Raw genomic sequence first — 19,306 nt, forward strand, 5'->3', positions numbered from 1 at the left:
TGAGAAAGAATTATGGTGAAATTATTAGATAAACAGTCTGCTATGATTGTGTCATATAAGGTTGTGAAAGTTAAAATGCGACTTATAGTCCAGTGCGACTTATCTGTGTTTTTTTCTACTTTATAATGCATTTTTGGGCTGGTGCGACTTATAGTCCGGAAAATACGGTAATCAAAATGAGCCATTACTTTTGAGTTGTTGTTTAACAGAAGTATTTAAAAAAACTAACTAATGAAATATGGCTGGACAAAAATGATGGTTCCCATAACTTCATATTTTGTTGCTCAACCTTTTGAGGCAATCACTGAAATGAAACGGTTTCTGTATTTGTCAATGAGCCTTCTGCACCTGTCCACAGGTATTTTGGCCCCCTCCTCATGAACAAACTGCTCCAGTTGTCTCAGGTTTGACGGGTGTCTTCTCCAAATGGCATGTTTCAGCTCCTTCCACTGATGTTCAATGGGATTCAGATCTGGGCTCATAGAAGGACACTTCAGAATAGTCCAAGGCTTTTCTCTGAGCCATTCTTGGGGGTTTCTGGCTGTGTGTTTTGGATGGTTGTCCTGTTGGAAGACCCATGACCTGAGACTGAGACCAAGCTTTCTGACACTAGGCAGCACATTTCTACCCAGGATGCCTTGATAATCTGGAGATTTCATTTGACCTTCACAACTTCCAGACCTCCTGTGGCAGATGCAGCAAAGCAGCCCCAAAACAGAACTGAGCCTCCTCCATGTTTCACAGTAGGGACAGTGTTCTTTTGGTTGGATGCTTCATTTTTGAGTCTACCAACATGGAGCTGATGTGCCTCACCAGAAAGCTCCAGTTTGGTCTCATCATTTTCCCAGAAGCTTTGTGGCTTGTCAACATTCATGTTTGCAAATTCCAGTCTGTCTTTTTGATAATTTCCTTTCAACAGTGGTGTCCTCTTTGGTCGTCTCCCATGAAGTCCACTCTGTCTCAAACAACCATGAATGGTGCGATCTGACACTGATGTAGCTTGATCTAGGAGTTCACCTTTAATGTCTTTGGAGGTTGTTCTGGGCTCTTTGGATACAGATCCAACTATCCGTCTCCTCAGTTTGTCATCCATTTTCCTCTTCCATCGTCCAGGGAGGTTGTCTACTGTCCCGTGGGTCTTAAACTTCTGAATAATATGTTCCACTGTGGTCACAGGAACTCCAAGCTGCTTAGAGATGGTTTTATAGCCTTTTTACCTTTACCGTGTTTGTCTATAATTGTGTTTCTAATGTCCTGGGACAAGTCTCTCCTTGGCTTTCTGTTGTCCATGTTCAGTGTGGTTCACACCTTTTCACTATTTGTCTCCCTTTAAATAGGCAGACAGACTGATTCTGGGTTTGAAAACAGCTGTGATGTCAATTAAAGGACAAACCTGAGTTCATCATGACCCCCTGGACAATTAGTTCTCAGTCTTTTATGGAGGTACCATCATTTTAGTCCAGCCATATTTCACTAGTTTGTTTTTTTAAATAATTCTGTTAATCAACAACTCAAAAGCAATGGCTGATTTTGATTATTTATTTTTTAATACATTTTCATTTATTGTTACTTTTGAACGTTTCAAGTCATTTCAGTGAACATTGTGGACTTTCTGTCTTTAACTGAGGGGGGCCAACTATTTTGTCCACCACTGTACATAGTCAATCCTTTCATGTAGCAACGAGGGACAGTAGCTCCTCCCATACGCAGCAGGAGCATCTATTAATGAACACATTTCTAAATGAGCATCCAACGGTAAACTGGCTGCATGTGTAAACACTGAGCAAATCCCGTTCATTGTGAACGCAGCATTAGCTTTTGTGGAGTCACGTGCATGTGGAGCGGTTCGCCAACCGGCTCAGTTGTCTGTGTGCCTGCAGGATGCGACAGACAACCAGATGGACACCGGTGTTCTGATGGAGTGTTTGGTCCAGAACAAACACCAGAAGGAGATGAACGACAAATGTGCAGTCGGGGTCACACACTTCCAGCTGGTCAGTTCTTTCTGCTTCTCTCTAAAACACCAAAAAACTTTCTTCACTGAAGAGATTAAAGACTGTAAGTCATTTGAATGATGCACATTTCATTCATAACAATAAGATCCAATAAGAAAACGGGTCAAATGTAGATTGTATCCACTAAATGAGGTCTTTTCAGACAGTTTGCTGGAACAGCTTCCTCCTCCTGAGCGCTGTGAGGAGGTCTGATGCTCTAGTCTGTCATGGGTTCATGGCTGATGAAGAGTTTGGGGTTGTCTTCATGTGAATGCTGGGAAACAGTCACAGTCTTCCCAGCTGTTTGAAGCATTCTGGTATCCAACGGTTCCTCTGCCGTTTCTTCCGTTTTGATCTGAGTTGGAGCAAGAGAAGCTTCAGATCCTTTATAGACGTTGTGATCTTTGAAAGTTAAGAACTCTGGCATTTTGTCACAGAGCTCTTTAATCCAGACACGGATTTTAGAACTTCTTATGATCAGAGTTTGATTTTAACATCTGTGAGTTTGCAATGTGCTAAATTTGCAGAAGTTTAGAGGTGAGGACTTCACTCAGTGAGTTCAGATTAGGATGCAGGCTTCCACTGGGCTCCTGGATGACTTCAGGCCTTTTATTAGACCATTTCCAGCTGAAGAACAGTTTCCTGCCAGTCCTTCCACCTGTGGCCAATATTCTCCTGAAGATGTATTCGTTCCCCATGACTGAAGGAGCTTTAGCCCCAAATGAAACCCAGTAAACCTGTAAGAAAGCTTTACAATCATGAGAATGAAAACAAAAATCCAACGATGAAAATAATAGAAAATAACTAAGAAAAGCAGCAGAAATGAAGCCGTGTAGAGTAAACTAAGTAAAATGGCCTGTAGTAGCTTCAGGGTTGAGTACTGTCCATGGTGATGTATTATCACAATAAAAAAGATCAAGTCAAACTTTGACTGAGCCTCCACCAGGAAAAGCCTCGCGCTTTCCCCGCTGATGGAAGCTACACACACGGATGACCTACAGGAGACGCTGACTGACCTTATGCTACACTCAAGGACTGGCTCCTGACTGTCCGTGCACAAATGCTGCATGCACGGGGCGTGCACGTGATGCGTAAGAGCCTGTAGGACGTCCACACAAACTACACTCAGTCGGTTCAACGTTTCACATGAACAGCACTAACATGCTGCTGTGCAGTGTGCAGGATTTAGGGGTTGAAGACAATGAAAAATCTTTATGACACGCCTGCGTCTCACATACTTCACCCTAACGTGTTGTAACAGTGTTCCCTATGACCTGTTGCTCGTAGCATACTGGTAGGATCAAATGTGCATGAAGACGTCTCTATGGATTCACTGAGCGCTCTGCAACTATTGTCCAAGTGAAGGGACAAGATGTCCTTTAGAGATTCCACTGGGTTCTTTTAATCCTTGTTCATGTGGCCCAGGACCAGTTTGAAGGATCCTGATGGGGACATGTGCAGCAAGGACAGTAAGAAAAGGGAGTCCAGCAATAGACCCCTGAGGCACCCCACAGTGATGAGGAAGAATGAAGAATGCTTCATGTAATGAGAATAAATGAATCCACTTGTCACCATTGTGTGCTCAACTTTCAGATTCAAATGAAGGATTTCCGGTTTTCCTATAAGTTCAAGATGGCCTGCAAGGAGGACGTTCTGCGTTTGTGTCCCAACATCAAGAAGAAGTGGGCTTTCAGAAGAAAACATTCAGAGCTCTTTTATTGATGCGTGGAACTGACAGTGTCCGTCCTCTGCAGGGTGGACGTGGTCGTCTGTCTCAGCACCACCGTGAGGAACGACACGCTGCAAGAGGCCCGGGAGCAGCGGGTCTCTCTGAAATGTCGGAAGCAGCTCCGTGTGGAGGAGCTGGAGATGGTGAGCACACTGGGCGTTTCCTAAAGCTGAGGCCTGGAAAGCTTAGCATCACATGACTGAGCTCTTCATGTCTCAGTCAGAGGACATCCGGCTGGAACCGGAGCTGTACGATCCCTGCAAGCCGGACATCAGTCGTCTGTGTCCCAACGTGCCGTTTGGTAACGCCCAGGTAACAAATGTCAGGGGAGGTTTGTGTACTTCCTCTGGATCTCCTTCACCCTCTCCCATCCTTCTCCTCCTCCTTGCGTCTGTTTCTCACACTCCTCAGATGATCGAGTGCCTGAAGGAGCAGAAGAGGCACCTCAGCCCCCGCTGCCACCAGCGGATCTTCAGGCTGCAGGAGGTGGAGATGAGCGACCCTGAGCTGGACTACCAGCTGATGAGGGTCTGCAAGCAGATGATCAAGGTACATTTCTACACCATTTCTACACTGCGTGTCTGCAGCTGTGAACGTGGAGGGGGCGTGTCTGCAGCTGTGAACGTGGAGGGGGCGTGTCTGCAGCTGTGAACGTGGAGGGGGCGTGTCTGCAGCTGTGAACGTGGAGGGGGCGTGTCTGCAGCTGTGAACGTGGAGGGGGCGTGTCTGCAGCTGTGAACGTGGAGGGGGCGTGTCTGCAGCTGTGAACGTGGAGGGGGCGTGTCTGCAGCTGTGAACGTGGAGGGGGCGTGTCTGCAGCTGTGAACGTGGAGGGGCGTGTCTGCAGCTGTGAACGTGGAGGGGGCGTGTCTGCAGCTGTGAACGTGGAGGGGGCGTGTCTGCAGCTGTGAACGTGGAGGGGGCGTGTCTGCAGCTGTGAACGTGGAGGGGGCGTGTCTGCAACTGTGAACGTGGAGGGGGCGTGTCTGCAGCTGTGAACGTGGAGGGGGCGTGTCTGCAGCTGTGAACGTGGAGGGGGCGTGTCTGCAGCTGTGAACGTGGAGGGAGTGTGTCTGCAACTGTGAACGTGGAGGGGGCGTGTCTGCAACTGTGAACGTGGAGGGGGCGTGTCTGCAGCTGTGAACGTGGAGGGAGTGTGTCTGCAACTGTGAACGTGGAGGGGGCGTGTCTGCAACTGTGAACGTGGAGGGGGCGTGTCTGCAACTGTGAACGTGGAGGGGGCGTGTCTGCAGCTGTGAACGTGGAGGGGGCGTGTCTGCAGCTGTGAACGTGGAGGGAGTGTGTCTGCAACTGTGAACGTGGAGGGGGCGTGTCTGCAACTGTGAACGTGGAGGGGGCGTGTCTGCAACTGTGAACGTGGAGGGGGCGTGTCTGCAGCTGTGAACGTGGAGGGAGTGTGTCTGCAACTGTGAACGTGGAGGGGGCGTGTCTGCAACTGTGAACGTGGAGGGGGCGTGTCTGCAGCTGTGAACGTGGAGGGGGCGTGTCTGCAGCTGTGAACGTGGAGGGGGCGTGTCTGCAGCTGTGAACGTGGAGGGGGCGTGTCTGCAACTGTGAACGTGGAGGGGGCGTGTCTGCAGCTGTGAACGTGGAGGGGGCGTGTCTGCAGCTGTGAACGTGGAGGGGGCGTGTCTGCAACTGTGAACGTGGAGGGGGCGTGTCTGCAGCTGTGAACGTGGAGGGGGCGTGTCTGCAGCTGTGAACGTGGAGGGGGCGTGTCTGCAGCTGTGAACGTGGAGGGGGCGTGTCTGCAGCTGTGAACGTGGAGGGGGCGTGTCTGCAGCTGTGAACGTGGAGGGGGTGTGTCAGCAGCTGTGAACGTGGAGGGGGCGTGTCTGCAGCTGTGAACGTGGAGGGGGCGTGTCTGCAGCTGTGAACGTGGAGGGGGCGTGTCTGCAGCTGTGAACGCCAACCAGAGTCTGTTATGGGATGGAAAGTTTTTCTAATAAGACAGTCAGTGGTGATCTGGTAGGGGACACGTGAGTGCCCCCCCCCCAAAAAAAAATCCTCCTATCCCGCTAGACTAAAACCCCCCATTTCATAATCAGAATCAGAATCATTTATTGTCATTGTACATGAGGATACAATGAAATTGCAGCAGCTTTGGAGTGAAGAAGTTAAATAAAATAAAAATAGAAATAAAATAGAAATAGAAATACTGTATTTACACTCTTAACAAAAAATGAACAAAATGTACAGAACTGGTAAATATTAAATATTTGTGGATAAAATAGAATGGAATGAGATAAGTTGCTGTGAGCGCAGCATTATAAATATTGAGTTACTGCACAGTCAGGATATTGCAGGCATTGTAGCAAAAGTCAGAGTGAGGTGTGGTTCAGGGCGCCCCCACTATCCTGTCACCTTCCTGCTACGATGACCGTATGTTGATCTGTCTGTGTAGGACAGTTTCCTGGGGGGGGGGGTTGCATGCAGGGTAAAACAATGAACAGGTATAGGGTTGGGGCGGGGCTTAGACTCACCGCTTATGATTCCAGACAAACTAACAGCTGCTTCCTAATAAAACATAGTTGTCATCCATAAAATGAATATCATTTATTGGGTCTACTGGATTTAAATAAAATACATAAATAGATGGAGTCTGCATCAAAGTGGATCTGTTTCCATCATCTTCACTCTAGTGTTTGACAGACAGAAAAGTCTATTCACGGTTGTGGAAAATGGACAAAAGATCAAAGGAAACATTAAGACTAAAAATAATGTAATTAAATCAATATCATGACAGCATTTTGAATCAATACAAGTATCACCAAATGGTGATATATCAGCAAAAACATCATCTAGTGTTTTGGCTCCCTGTGCTTTCATCTCAGTGGGAAACTGATCCACATGGATCTTTGAGAGGTTCAGGTTGGAGACCCCTGGTCTGGATGTATGAGCTGCTTGGTGCTCTAAGCCCCTCAACCAAATATGACATTATACCTTTTTCCATCATCATCTCTGAAAAATACCTTCAGTTCATTATTTTGGTTATTTTCATCTGTCTGCCCAATCAAGATCACGGTTAGATCTGTGTGAACAATCCTGCTGATGCTGGTCTGTTTCCTTCTCTTTTTAAAATGACGTTTGACTCAAACTGATCAGAGAATTTTCTTCCTGAAACTGAGTGTTGTACATAAAGAAACAACACTTTTCCAGCTAGACAGAGGGGCTGCTTTACCCTGAATATCAGTGGCCTCATCAGTCCTCATCCTCTCAGACGTCTGAAAGCTTGATGTTTCCACATCAACGGAGAAAACCTGGCAGGCTCTGCCATTGTCCTCCACAATGGATGTTTAGTGTCACCTTGTTGTCATAGCGACAGCACCCGTTGCCCGGTTACAGCAGCTGTGGCGTCCTTTAACCGTGCCTCAGTGGGTGTGGTGGCTAACGGGGTCCTGAACTGCTCCTGCAGCGTTTCTGCACTGAAGCAGACGCCAGGAACATCCTGCAGTGCCTGAAGCAGAACAAGAACAGCGAGCTGATGGATCCCAAGTGCAAGCAAATGATCACCAAGAGACAAATCACCCAAAATACAGGTAAACACCTGGAAACAGGTGGAAAACATGCAGCAGCTGAAGTCCGCCGCTGCCTTCATCTTCCTCCTCTGCCTCTTCCAGACTACAGGCTCAACCCCGTCCTGAGAAAAGCTTGTAGAGTCGACATTCCCAAGTTCTGCAAGTCCATCCTGAATAAAGCGAGTGAGGACTCTGAGCTGGAGGGTCAGGTCATCTCCTGCCTTAAACTGAAGTACGCAGACCAGGTGAGACACATCCACCTGGGCCGGGCCGCTGCAGGAACTGAAGGGGAAACATCCGTGGTGTGAAGCTACAGGCTCTGTTTTGGCTTTTGTTCAGAAGCTGTCTTCAGATTGTGAAGACCAGATCCGGGTGATTCTCCAGGAGTCTGCACTCGACTACAGACTGGACCCCCAGCTGAAGGTGCACTGCTCTGAAGAGGTAAAAGAAAACAAAATGTTTCCACAGTGGGAGGTGTAGACGCTCTGTGGTTGATGTCATGAAACAAATGGATTCAACTTCCTGTTTCTGAAGGAATGTTTCATGTTGAACAAAGAGAAAATCCCAAAATATTACAAAGATCTGGAAGCAGCAGTTTAAGTCGTGTTCCCGTTAAGTGTGTCTTTGACCATAAGCCCCCCCCCCCCCCCCCCCCCCCAACATGAGCTGATAGTCTATAGGGAAGCCCCCCCCCCCTGCATCCATGGCCCTCAGCTCTTCCTCACATCTTTTTCTCCCTAAAGCCTTTAGGGTTGCTGGAGCCTATCCCAGCTGCACGTTTCCGTGACGGTGCTCCTCCTGATTGGGCGTCTCTGTTCAGGAAGAATCCCCCAGAATGCTTTGCTCTGAACTTTGCTGCTTCCACCTGCAGATCTCCAGCCTCTGTGCCGAGGAGGCGGCTGCTCAGGAGCAGATGGGTCAGGTGGAGGAATGCCTGAAGGTCAACCTCCTCAAGGTCAAACACGACGACTGCAAAAAGGTAAACTGACGTCCGGGAAAGGTCGTCACGTCTCTGTGAAGATGAGGGCGGAGTCATGAGCCGTGGCGTTTGTCTGCAGGAGGTGCTGAACATGCTGAAGGAGAGTAAAGCCGACATCTTCGTGGACCCCGTCCTCCACACTGCCTGTGCTTTGGACCTGAAGCACCACTGTGCGGCCGTCACGCCTGGGAGGGGCCGACGTGGGTTTCCCATGATGCTTCAGTGCAGAGCAGCTGCAGTTGGCTCACATGCCGCGGTTCCATGTGCAGAATGTTGTGATGGCATCATAGATTAGAATCCAACCGTGTAGATGGACCCAGAAGAACCTGATTAGAACAAACGTTCACACGCTCTCAGTGGGAATAAATCATTTGGACATCCGCACTTCTCTCTAAAATACCGGAAGAGGAGACCCGTCCTGCTGTAAACGAGCCGAGCTGCAGCTCCGTATTATACGAGACGATCTTCCAAACGTGCTTTTATTAATGTTACGGTTATTATGAAGCGTCTGTTCGCTCATCATTTGAATTTAATCCGTGTGGTCAGTGATTTCTCTGTGGAAGAAGCCAGGACTAAGAGAGGCTAACGGGCGCTAACAACATTTAGCCTCTGATGAACATAAAACGCTGCAATCTGCATCCTGGCTGCACGTTAATATGTGGAATAACATCAGCCTTTATTTTGTCGGGACACGACAGGAAACACAAATCCAGGTGATTGTTAGCAGCATTTCTGCTTTAGGCTCACACACCGCCCCAAAGCCGCTGTGAGCTGACGGTCCGAGCTCTGCCCGGACACACGGTTCTACCGGGAGACCCGGTTCTCCTGAGTCCAGCAGCTCGTTCTCCTAGAGCGGCGGGACGGATGGCAGTCTGAAGCGTCCCACACGTAACACAGCATCCTCCCCTCATCACAAAGTTAGAAGTCCAGCTGCTCTGCTCAGAGACTCGGTCCACCGGCAGCTGAGCCTGGACCGAGCAGGGTCCAGACGTCAGGAGGCACGAAGCCCCTCCCTGGGGGGGCGCTCCCTCCCGGGGGCTTCCGTCGCACCGGGCGTCGCGGACCAGCCGGTCGGTCCTGTTTGCGGTCCAAAGCCTCCTCTGGAGCCACACGTCTATGCGTGACGTAAACCAGAGCAGCAGTGACCCAGGATCAGAATGAAGTGTTTCCATGAACCACAGTCAGATCAACAATCAGCAGAACCAGCTATCTCCATCAGAATAAATGCTGATCGGGGCAGAATGTTCTGAACGCCGTGTTGACATGACGCATTTCATCCTGATCAGACCTTCATGTCATTACTTTCTCCATGGAAACGCAGCTACTGACAGATGTTCAGTCACATCTGGAGCTCCATGAAAGGCGTCTTTCATGGAGCTCCAGATGTTTGCTGCACCCGCTGCAGGTCAGTCCAGACTTCCAGGATGAAGCTGCGCTGCTGTAAAGCTGCTTCTTCCTCGTCCTACTGTAGGGGGCAGAGACTGCTTTCCTGCCCCTGCAGTGGGTTGGGTTTACCCTCAGAGGTTTCTACAAGGGTTCTGGCTCAGTTAGGAATGTCCTTGAAACAGTGGGATGCAGACTCTGAGGGTCCAAAGACCACCAATACAGGTCTAGTCCCTGACGCACAGAGATTCCTCCAGTTTCTCCAAATCTTTGGATATTGTCAGGCTCTGAAAAAGAGGTGGACAACTCTTCTTCCTCAGTCTTTGGTCATCTCTGAGACATGAGGATTTAGTTTTCTATCTGATCTCAGACCAGCAGTTAGGTTCCAGAATATTCTCCTTCTCCACAGCTGCAGCAGCTGATTTGGTGGATGAAAACGAATCTCATTGTTAACATCTATGGTTTGATGTTTCTGTGTTTGGTTGTGATGCTTTAAAGTTCTCTGGCACTTCTGTCACTCAGAGATGTCGTGTCTCATGGAGGCCTTGCAAGTCAAGCGAGTCCGTCTGCAGCCCGAGTGCAAGAAAAGACTTCAAGACCGCATCGACATGTGGAGCTACGCTGCAAAGGTCACAGCGCTAGCCCCGCCCCTTTCCACAGCTCCATGTCAGGTGGTTCCAGTCTGTGCGACGTGCTTCTCTAAAACGGGTTTCTTCTGTTTGGTCTGCAGGTGGCGCCAGCCGAGGGCTTCTCAGACCTGGCGGTGCAGGTGATGACGTCGCCCTCCAAGAACTACCTCCTCTTCATGGTGGCGCTCAGCGTGTGCGTCCTCTTCCTGGTGGGGCTGCTGTGCGGCCGGATAACGAAGCGAGTGACGAGAGAACTGAAGGACCGGTAAAGAAAGAGCTCTGACAAGACCGGACTCTTTCTGTATCCGCCCCCCCCCCCGAGGCTCGGTCTGCACGGCGCCAACATCACAATCTAAACCTAAAACACAAGCGCTCCGCACTGGTAGCTCCGCCCATCTGTTTCCAGCTGCTGCTGGGGAGGCGTGGCCTTCCAGCTGCTGCTGGGGAGGCGTGGCCTTCCAGCTGCTGCTGGGGAGGCGTGGCCTTCCAGCTGCTGCTGGGGAGGCGTGGCCTTCCAGCTGCTGCTGGGGAGGCGTGGCCTTCCAGCTGCTGCTGGGGAGGCGTGGCCTTCCAGCTGCTGCTGGGGAGGCGTGGCCTTCCAGCTGCTGCTGGGGAGGCGTGGCCTTCCAGCTGCTGCTGGGGAGGCGTGGCCTTCCAGCAGCATTCCACCAGATGAGCTGCCGCTTTCACACCCGCCCCCCCTTTGCTGAGGCTTTTGGTGAGTTCAAGCAGAGACTCTGTCTGCTGACGCCTGACTTTAGCGTGGACCCCCCGCCCCCCACTGTACGTTTCCAAAAACCTTCAGGCCTGGTGAGGACTGGAAACCAGAGTCAAGCCGATTCTCACCAAACACGTGACGGACATGTTTGATTGTGTTTTATTTATTCTTCTGCTCCGTTTTGCTCCGTTTTGCTCCCGTCTGGATGATTGTTGATGCCTTGGTTTGTAAAGAGGCCGTCCTTTGCTTTTGTCGTGCGTCCAGCTCCAGAAAAGCATGTCCAAAGCGAGTCTCACTGTCAGCAGACGCAGGTCGAGTCAGAAACGACCCCAGATTGTCCCGGATTTGATCTGCCCAGTTTGAGGCCAAAGACACTGGAATGTTCCTTATCGTAAGAAAGACTAAAAGACAGTTTTATTGAAATATTCCCTCTAATTATTGAAGTTCAGACCAGTTGTGACGTTTCAGAGGCTTTTTATGTCCAAACTAGTCTGAACTGAATCATTTCAATAACAGTTCCCTGAAAAACTAAAGCAGCCAATCTCCTCATTTGACTAGAAAGCGTTTTAGAAGTTATTAATCTTGACAAAGCCGACTTATAAAAATGAAAAGCAAAGCATGAAGACAACTTTAGAAAGGTCACAGTCTGAAAGCAGCAATGCTGTGAAGAAGCTGCTCTTCCTGAGGTTTTCTCAGCATCAGAATAAAACTTTCAGCACTTCACTTCTCATTCAGATCATGTCCAGAAGGTTGTTTACTCTGCTTTTTCATTCTCTTCATTTGTACTAACGTTGAACATTTTTTAAGATTTTAACCTGGTTTTGGTTTCCAGAAAAGATGGAAGTTGCAGCTTTAATTTGTTTTTTCAAAGATTCAGGAGTTAAATTAAAAAGGATTTTCTCCTAAAAGGAACTGATTTGTTCCCTTTTATTGGACTAACTTGTTATCAGAACAGTACCGGGTCAGTACCAGACACTGCAGAAGATCTGGGTCATGAAGTTCAAAGGACAACATCATCTGCAAACAGACTAAGAGCAGGCAGAGAGTCTGAGTCCGGTTCTCTCTGCAGACTCGGCCACAGACTCTCATACTGCAAGGCCCCCCCATGAAGAAATCCAGGAGGACAAATGTTTCGGGTCCAGACCGGAACCATGTCTCACTTCTCTTATACCAGGAATGAATCTAAAGGGTTGAAAATAACATTTAAAAGATGGCGTGAAGTAAGAGACCAATACAGTCTAATACATTTGCTCAGGACTCTGGAAGACTTTAGGAATTTAGCAACACGTGATGTGGCTCATGGATCAGCGTCTGTCCCGTGTTTCTGCTGCAGAAGCAGCTCCTCTTTCAGTGAAAACTGACGGAAAAGTAAGTTCACAGATCAGAACTGTTTAGATATGGAACAATACAGAATTGTTTGACCATTTAAAAGGTTTGCAGGATTCTTTACAGTCATTTGAGCTGTTTAAAGGCCACAGCAAGGGGAGGGTTTGAACGCCGATGCCTGCAGAGGAAAAACGAGGAACCCCCTGCTGTTTTGTGCCTGTTGGGCTGAAAGGTTTGGAGTGACTGATCTTTGGTTTGACTGATCTTTGGTTTGACTGATCTTTGGTTTGACTGATCTTTGGTTTGACTGATCTTTGGGTTGACTGATCTTTGGTTGGACTGATCTTTGGTTGGACCGATCGTTGGTTTGACCGATCTTTGGTTTGACCGATCTTTGGTTTGACCGATCTTTGGGTTGACTGATCGTTGGTTTGACTGATCTTTGGTTTGACTGATCGTTGGTTGGACTGATCTTTGGTTGGACTGATCTTTGGTTGGACTGATCTTTGGTTGGACCGATCGTTGGTTTGACCGATCTTTGGTTTGACCGATCTTTGGTTTGACCGATCTTTGGGTTGACTGATCGTTGGTTTGACTGATCTTTGGTTTGACTGATCGTTGGTTGGACTGATCGTTGGTTGGACCGATCTTTGGTTTGACCGATCTTTGGTTTGACCGATCTTTGGGTTGACTGATCATTGGTTTGACTGATCTTTGGTTTGACTGATCTTTGGGTTGACTGATCTTTGGGTTGACTGATCGTTGGTTGGACTGATCTTTGGTTGGACTGATCTTTGGTTTGACTGATCATTGGTTTGACTGATCTTTGGTTTGACTGATCTTTGGTTTGACTGATCTTTGGTTTGACTGATCTTTGGTTTGACTGATCTTTGGTTTGACTGATCTTTGGGTTGACTGATCTTTGGGTTGACTGATCTTTGGTTGGACTGATCGTTGGGTTGACTGATCTTTGGGTTGACTGATCTTTGGGTTGACTGATCTTTGGTTTGACTGATCTTTGGTTTGACTGATCTTTGGTTTGACTGATCTTTGGTTTGACTGATCGTTGGTTTGACTGATCTTTGGGTTGACTGATCGTTGGTTTGACCGATCTTTGGTTTGACTGATCTTTGGTTTGACTGATCTTTGGTTTGACTGATCTTTGGGTTGACTGATCTTTGGGTTGACTGATCGTTCGTTGGACTGATCTTTGGTTGGACTGATCTTTGGTTGGACTGATCATTGGTTGGACTGATCGTTGGTTGGACTGATCGTTGGTTTGACTGATCTTTGGTTGGACTGATCTTTGGTTGGACTGATCGTTGGTTGGACTGATCGTTGGTTGGACTGATCGTTGGTTGGACTGATCGTTGGTTTGACCGATCGTTGGTTTGACCGATCTTTGGTTTAACAGATCTTTGGTTTGACTGATCTTTGGTTGGACTGATCTTTGGTTGGACTGATCTTTGGTTGGACTGATCTTTGGTTGGACTGATCTTTGGTTGGACTGATCGTTGGTTGGACTGATCGTTGGTTGGACTGATCTTTGGTTTAACCGATCTTTGGTTTGACCGATCTTTGATTTAACAGATCTTTGGTTTGACTGATCTTTGGTTGGACTGATCTTTGGTTGGACTGATCTTTGGTTGGACTGATCTTTGGTTGGACTGATCTTTGGTTGGACTGATCTTTGGTTGGACTGATCGTTGGTTGGACTGATCGTTGGTTGGACTGATCGTTGGTTTGACCGATCTTTGGTTTAACAGATCTTTGGTTTGACTGATCTTTGGTTTGACTGATCTTTGGTTTGACTGATCTTTGGTTTAACCGATCGTTGGTTTGACCGATCTTTGGTTTGACCGATCTTTGGTTTAACTGATCTTTGGTTTGACTGATCGTTGGTTGGACTGATCGTTGGGTTGACTGATCTTTGGTTTGACCGATCTTTGGTTTAACCGATCGTTGGTTTGACCGATCTTTGGTTTGACCGATCTTTGGTTTAACTGATCTTTGGTTTGACTGATCGTTGGTTGGACTGATCGTTGGGTTGACTGATCTTTGGTTTGACCGATCTTTGGTTTGACTGATCTTTGGTTTGACTGATCGTTGGTTCGACTGATCATTGGTTGGACTGATCGTTGGGTTGACTGATCGTTGGGTTGACTGATCGTTGGGTTGACTGATCTTTGGGTTGACTGATCTTTGGTTGGACTGATCGTTGGTTGGACTGATCTTTGGTTTGACTGATCTTTGGTTTGACTGATCGTTGGTTTGACTGATCTTTGGTTTGACTGATCTTTGGTTTAACCGATCGTTGGTTTGACCGATCTTTGGTTTGACCGATCTTTGGTTTAACTGATCTTTGGTTTGACTGATCGTTGGTTGGACTGATCGTTGGGTTGACTGATCTTTGGTTTGACTGATCGTTGGTTGGACTGATCGTTGGTTTGACCGATCTTTGGTTTGACCGATCATTGGTTTGACCGATCTTTGGTTTGACCGATCTTTGGTTTGACTGATCGTTGGTTGGACTGATCTTTGGTTTAACCGATCGTTGGTTTGACCGATCTTTGGTTTGACCGATCTTTGGTTTGACCGATCTTTGGTTTGACCGATCTTTGGTTTGACTGATCGTTGGTTTGACTGATCTTTGGTTTGACTGATCTTTGGTTTAACCGATCGTTGGTTTGACCGATCTTTGGTTTGACCGATCTTTGGTTTGACCGATCTTTGGTTTAACTGATCTTTGGTTTGACTGATCGTTGGTTGGACTGATCGTTGGGTTGACTGATCTTTGGTTTGACTGATCTTTGGTTTGACTGATCGTTGGTTTGACTGATCGTTGGTTTGACTGATCTTTGGGTTGACTGATCGTTGGTTTGACTGATCTTTGGTTTGACTGATCTTTGGTTTAACCGATCGTTGGTTTGACCGATCTTTGGTTTGACCGATCTTTGGTTTAACTGATCTTTGGTTTGACTGATCGTTGGTTGGACTGATCGTTGGGTTGACTGATCTTTGGTTTGACTGATCGTTGGTTGGACTGATCGTTGGTTTGACCGATCTTTGGTTTGACCGATCATTGGTTTGACCGATCTTTGGTTTGACCGATCTATGGTTTGACTGATCGTTGGTTGGACTGATCTTTGGTTTAACCGATCGTTGGTTTGACCGATCTTTGGTTTGACCGATCTTTGGTTTGACCGATCTTTGGTTTGACTGATCGTTGGTTTGACTGATCTTTGGTTTGACTGATCTTTGGTTTAACCGATCGTTGGTTTGACCGATCTTTGGTTTGACCGATCTTTGGTTTGACCGATCTTTGGTTTAACTGATCTTTGGTTTGACTGATCGTTGGTTGGACTGATCGTTGGGTTGACTGATCTTTGGTTTGACTGATCGTTGGTTGGACTGATCGTTGGTTTGACCGATCTTTGGTTTGACCGATCATTGGTTTGACCGATCTTTGGTTTGACCGATCTTTGGTTTGACTGATCGTTGGTTGGACTGATCTTTGGTTTAACCGATCGTTGGTTTGACCGATCTTTGGTTTGACCGATCTTTGGTTTGACCGATCTTTGGTTTGACCGATCTTTGGTTTGACTGATCGTTGGTTTGACTGATCTTTGGTTTGACTGATCTTTGGTTTAACCGATCGTTGGTTTGACCGATCTTTGGTTTGACCGATCTTTGGTTTGACCGATCTTTGGTTTAACTGATCTTTGGTTTGACTGATCGTTGGTTGGACTGATCGTTGGGTTGACTGATCTTTGGTTTGACTGATCTTTGGTTTGACTGATCTTTGGTTTGACTGATCGTTGGTTTGACTGATCTTTGGGTTGACTGATCGTTGGTTTGACCGATCTTTGGTTTGACTGATCTTTGGTTTGACTGATCTTTGGTTTGACTGATCTTTGGGTTGACTGATCTTTGGGTTGACTGATCGTTCGTTGGACTGATCTTTGGTTGGACTGATCTTTGGTTGGACTGATCATTGGTTGGACTGATCGTTGGTTGGACTGATCGTTGGTTTGACTGATCTTTGGTTGGACTGATCTTTGGTTGGACTGATCGTTGGTTGGACTGATCGTTGGTTGGACTGATCGTTGGTTGGACTGATCGTTGGTTTGACCGATCGTTGGTTTGACCGATCTTTGGTTTAACAGATCTTTGGTTTGACTGATCTTTGGTTGGACTGATCTTTGGTTGGACTGATCTTTGGTTGGACTGATCTTTGGTTGGACTGATCTTTGGTTGGACTGATCGTTGGTTGGACTGATCGTTGGTTGGACTGATCTTTGGTTTAACCGATCTTTGGTTTGACCGATCTTTGATTTAACAGATCTTTGGTTTGACTGATCTTTGGTTGGACTGATCTTTGGTTGGACTGATCTTTGGTTGGACTGATCTTTGGTTGGACTGATCTTTGGTTGGACTGATCTTTGGTTGGACTGATCGTTGGTTGGACTGATCGTTGGTTGGACTGATCGTTGGTTTGACCGATCTTTGGTTTAACAGATCTTTGGTTTGACTGATCTTTGGTTTGACTGATCTTTGGTTTGACTGATCTTTGGTTTAACCGATCGTTGGTTTGACCGATCTTTGGTTTGACCGATCTTTGGTTTAACTGATCTTTGGTTTGACTGATCGTTGGTTGGACTGATCGTTGGGTTGACTGATCTTTGGTTTGACCGATCTTTGGTTTAACCGATCGTTGGTTTGACCGATCTTTGGTTTGACCGATCTTTGGTTTAACTGATCTTTGGTTTGACTGATCGTTGGTTGGACTGATCGTTGGGTTGACTGATCTTTGGTTTGACCGATCTTTGGTTTGACTGATCTTTGGTTTGACTGATCGTTGGTTCGACTGATCATTGGTTGGACTGATCGTTGGGTTGACTGATCGTTGGGTTGACTGATCGTTGGGTTGACTGATCTTTGGGTTGACTGATCTTTGGTTGGACTGATCGTTGGTTGGACTGATCTTTGGTTTGACTGATCTTTGGTTTGACTGATCGTTGGTTTGACTGATCTTTGGTTTGACTGATCTTTGGTTTAACCGATCGTTGGTTTGACCGATCTTTGGTTTGACCGATCTTTGGTTTAACTGATCTTTGGTTTGACTGATCGTTGGTTGGACTGATCGTTGGGTTGACTGATCTTTGGTTTGACTGATCGTTGGTTGGACTGATCGTTGGTTTGACCGATCTTTGGTTTGACCGATCATTGGTTTGACCGATCTTTGGTTTGACCGATCTTTGGTTTGACTGATCGTTGGTTGGACTGATCTTTGGTTTAACCGATCGTTGGTTTGACCGATCTTTGGTTTGACCGATCTTTGGTTTGACCGATCTTTGGTTTGACCGATCTTTGGTTTGACTGATCGTTGGTTTGACTGATCTTTGGTTTGACTGATCTTTGGTTTAACCGATCGTTGGTTTGACCGATCTTTGGTTTGACCGATCTTTGGTTTGACCGATCTTTGGTTTAACTGATCTTTGGTTTGACTGATCGTTGGTTGGACTGATCGTTGGGTTGACTGATCTTTGGTTTGACTGATCGTTGGTTGGACTGATCGTTGGTTTATTCTCCTACATAAAGCTCCTATTTGAAATCATATAAAAGTATTTTAGAAAATCGTTGATGAAGAACAAAGAAATCTTTCACAAATATGATCGAGTCGTGAATCAGAATTCAAGTGTTTATTGTTCCTTCAGAAAATATTTTTTTTACAGAGGAAAGGACGTCTGACCATCAGAACAGTTTTTTCTCCTCACTTGGTTTCACCTGTGCAAGAACAAAATGTTTTTTCAAGTTTTAAACTGTACAAATGTAATTTTTGGGCAGTTTTCATAAACTACTCCATGTGAAATGAAAAAAAATTAATCATTGTGAGGATGAGGTTTATTGTACAGAATTAGTTAATTAATTTAATAAAATTGTCTGCAGTTTTCAAATCTTTGACTTATTTTGAAAGCCAAAAAGTCCAAAAATCCCATCGGATGCTTTTTTTATGGATACATAGATGATTTATCTCTCGTTTCCCATGCGTCCCTTTCATTAGCATACCGCTAAAACCACCCGGGTGAGCTGAAACAGAGGCGGTGCCCTGGACAAACACTGGACACGCCCCCAACCCTCCTACCTCATACAAGCCCCGCCCTCTGCAGAACCCGACACAGGTTTTATGACTTAGCCTAAAAACGTCACTTTAACGTTGGGTCATCTAGACCCACTGGACAGTGCGCTGGACCTTTTTGCTTCAATGATAGCACAAGGGATAAACCATGAACCAGCAGCTACTTGGTGGCATTCATGCTTATGTTACTGCAACACACACCCATGCAGACCAATTGTGGGCTTCAGATTGTGGGAGGGAGACTTTCAATTTTATTTCTATAGCCCACCTTCACAACAACAGTCGTCTCCGTGGGCCTTGTGCCTGTAATTGTAAAGTAAACATACAATTAAAAAGGATCATAAATGCATAGAATTCAATAGAATAATACTAAAACTTTAAACTGACTAAACTGGACATCCCTGCCCTTAGACCCCCCTTCTCTGTAAGGAAAAACTCCTAAAAAAAACGGAACCTGGAAAAAACGAAGAAACCTCAGGGGTGTCCACATGAAGGAGGGATCCTCCCCCAGGACGGACAGGCATTTACCAGAACTCTTAGAGAAGAATGAACTTATCTAACGCTACAACTACACATGTAAAGTCCAGCAGACGAGCTTCAGATGAAGTTGGGGGGACGGCTGGGGGCGCGAGTCGTCAAGCCACGAGCTGTCAAACTTTACTAAGTTTGAAGAAACATAAAGAAGACAAAAGAAAAAGTGGGCATTGATCTCAACACATCTGAGTAAAAGATTTTGAAAGATCTGTTTTATTACTTCATTAAGTGGTGGATGTCTTTCCTTTTTAATCTCTACCCTTGAAGGTTTCTGAAACTTGGTGACAGTCTTCCCTCTGTCCTTCCTTTACACATCCTCCATTATTATCTTTCAGA

General features: G+C 46.7%; 1 protein-coding gene across 3 annotated transcripts in view; it reads left to right on the top strand.

The window, feature by feature from the left end:
- Nucleotides 1-10,737, top strand: part of LOC101160143 (Golgi apparatus protein 1) — a 55,349-nt gene extending 44,612 nt beyond the window's left edge. For 2 of the 3 annotated variants that reach the window (XM_023951386.1, XM_023951393.1), the window contains 12 exons: nt 1,881-1,994; nt 3,588-3,676; nt 3,749-3,866; nt 3,943-4,035; nt 4,135-4,272; nt 7,160-7,283; nt 7,365-7,507; nt 7,602-7,703; nt 8,134-8,241; nt 8,321-8,441; nt 10,147-10,253; nt 10,355-10,737. In XM_023951386.1, the coding sequence (XP_023807154.1) occupies nt 1,881-1,994; nt 3,588-3,676; nt 3,749-3,866; nt 3,943-4,035; nt 4,135-4,272; nt 7,160-7,283; nt 7,365-7,507; nt 7,602-7,703; nt 8,134-8,241; nt 8,321-8,441; nt 10,147-10,253; nt 10,355-10,522 (1,425 nt within the window). In that variant the 3' untranslated portion in view covers nt 10,523-10,737. The remainder of the gene's footprint in view (nt 1-1,880; nt 1,995-3,587; nt 3,677-3,748; nt 3,867-3,942; nt 4,036-4,134; nt 4,273-7,159; nt 7,284-7,364; nt 7,508-7,601; nt 7,704-8,133; nt 8,242-8,320; nt 8,442-10,146; nt 10,254-10,354) is intronic. The other variant, XM_023951391.1, reaches the window with a different exon arrangement.
- Nucleotides 10,738-19,306: the final 8,569 nt, after the last annotated feature.

Source organism: Oryzias latipes, chromosome 3 (assembly GCF_002234675.1).
Source record: "Oryzias latipes chromosome 3, ASM223467v1".
Taxonomy (NCBI): Eukaryota; Metazoa; Chordata; class Actinopteri; order Beloniformes; family Adrianichthyidae; genus Oryzias; species Oryzias latipes.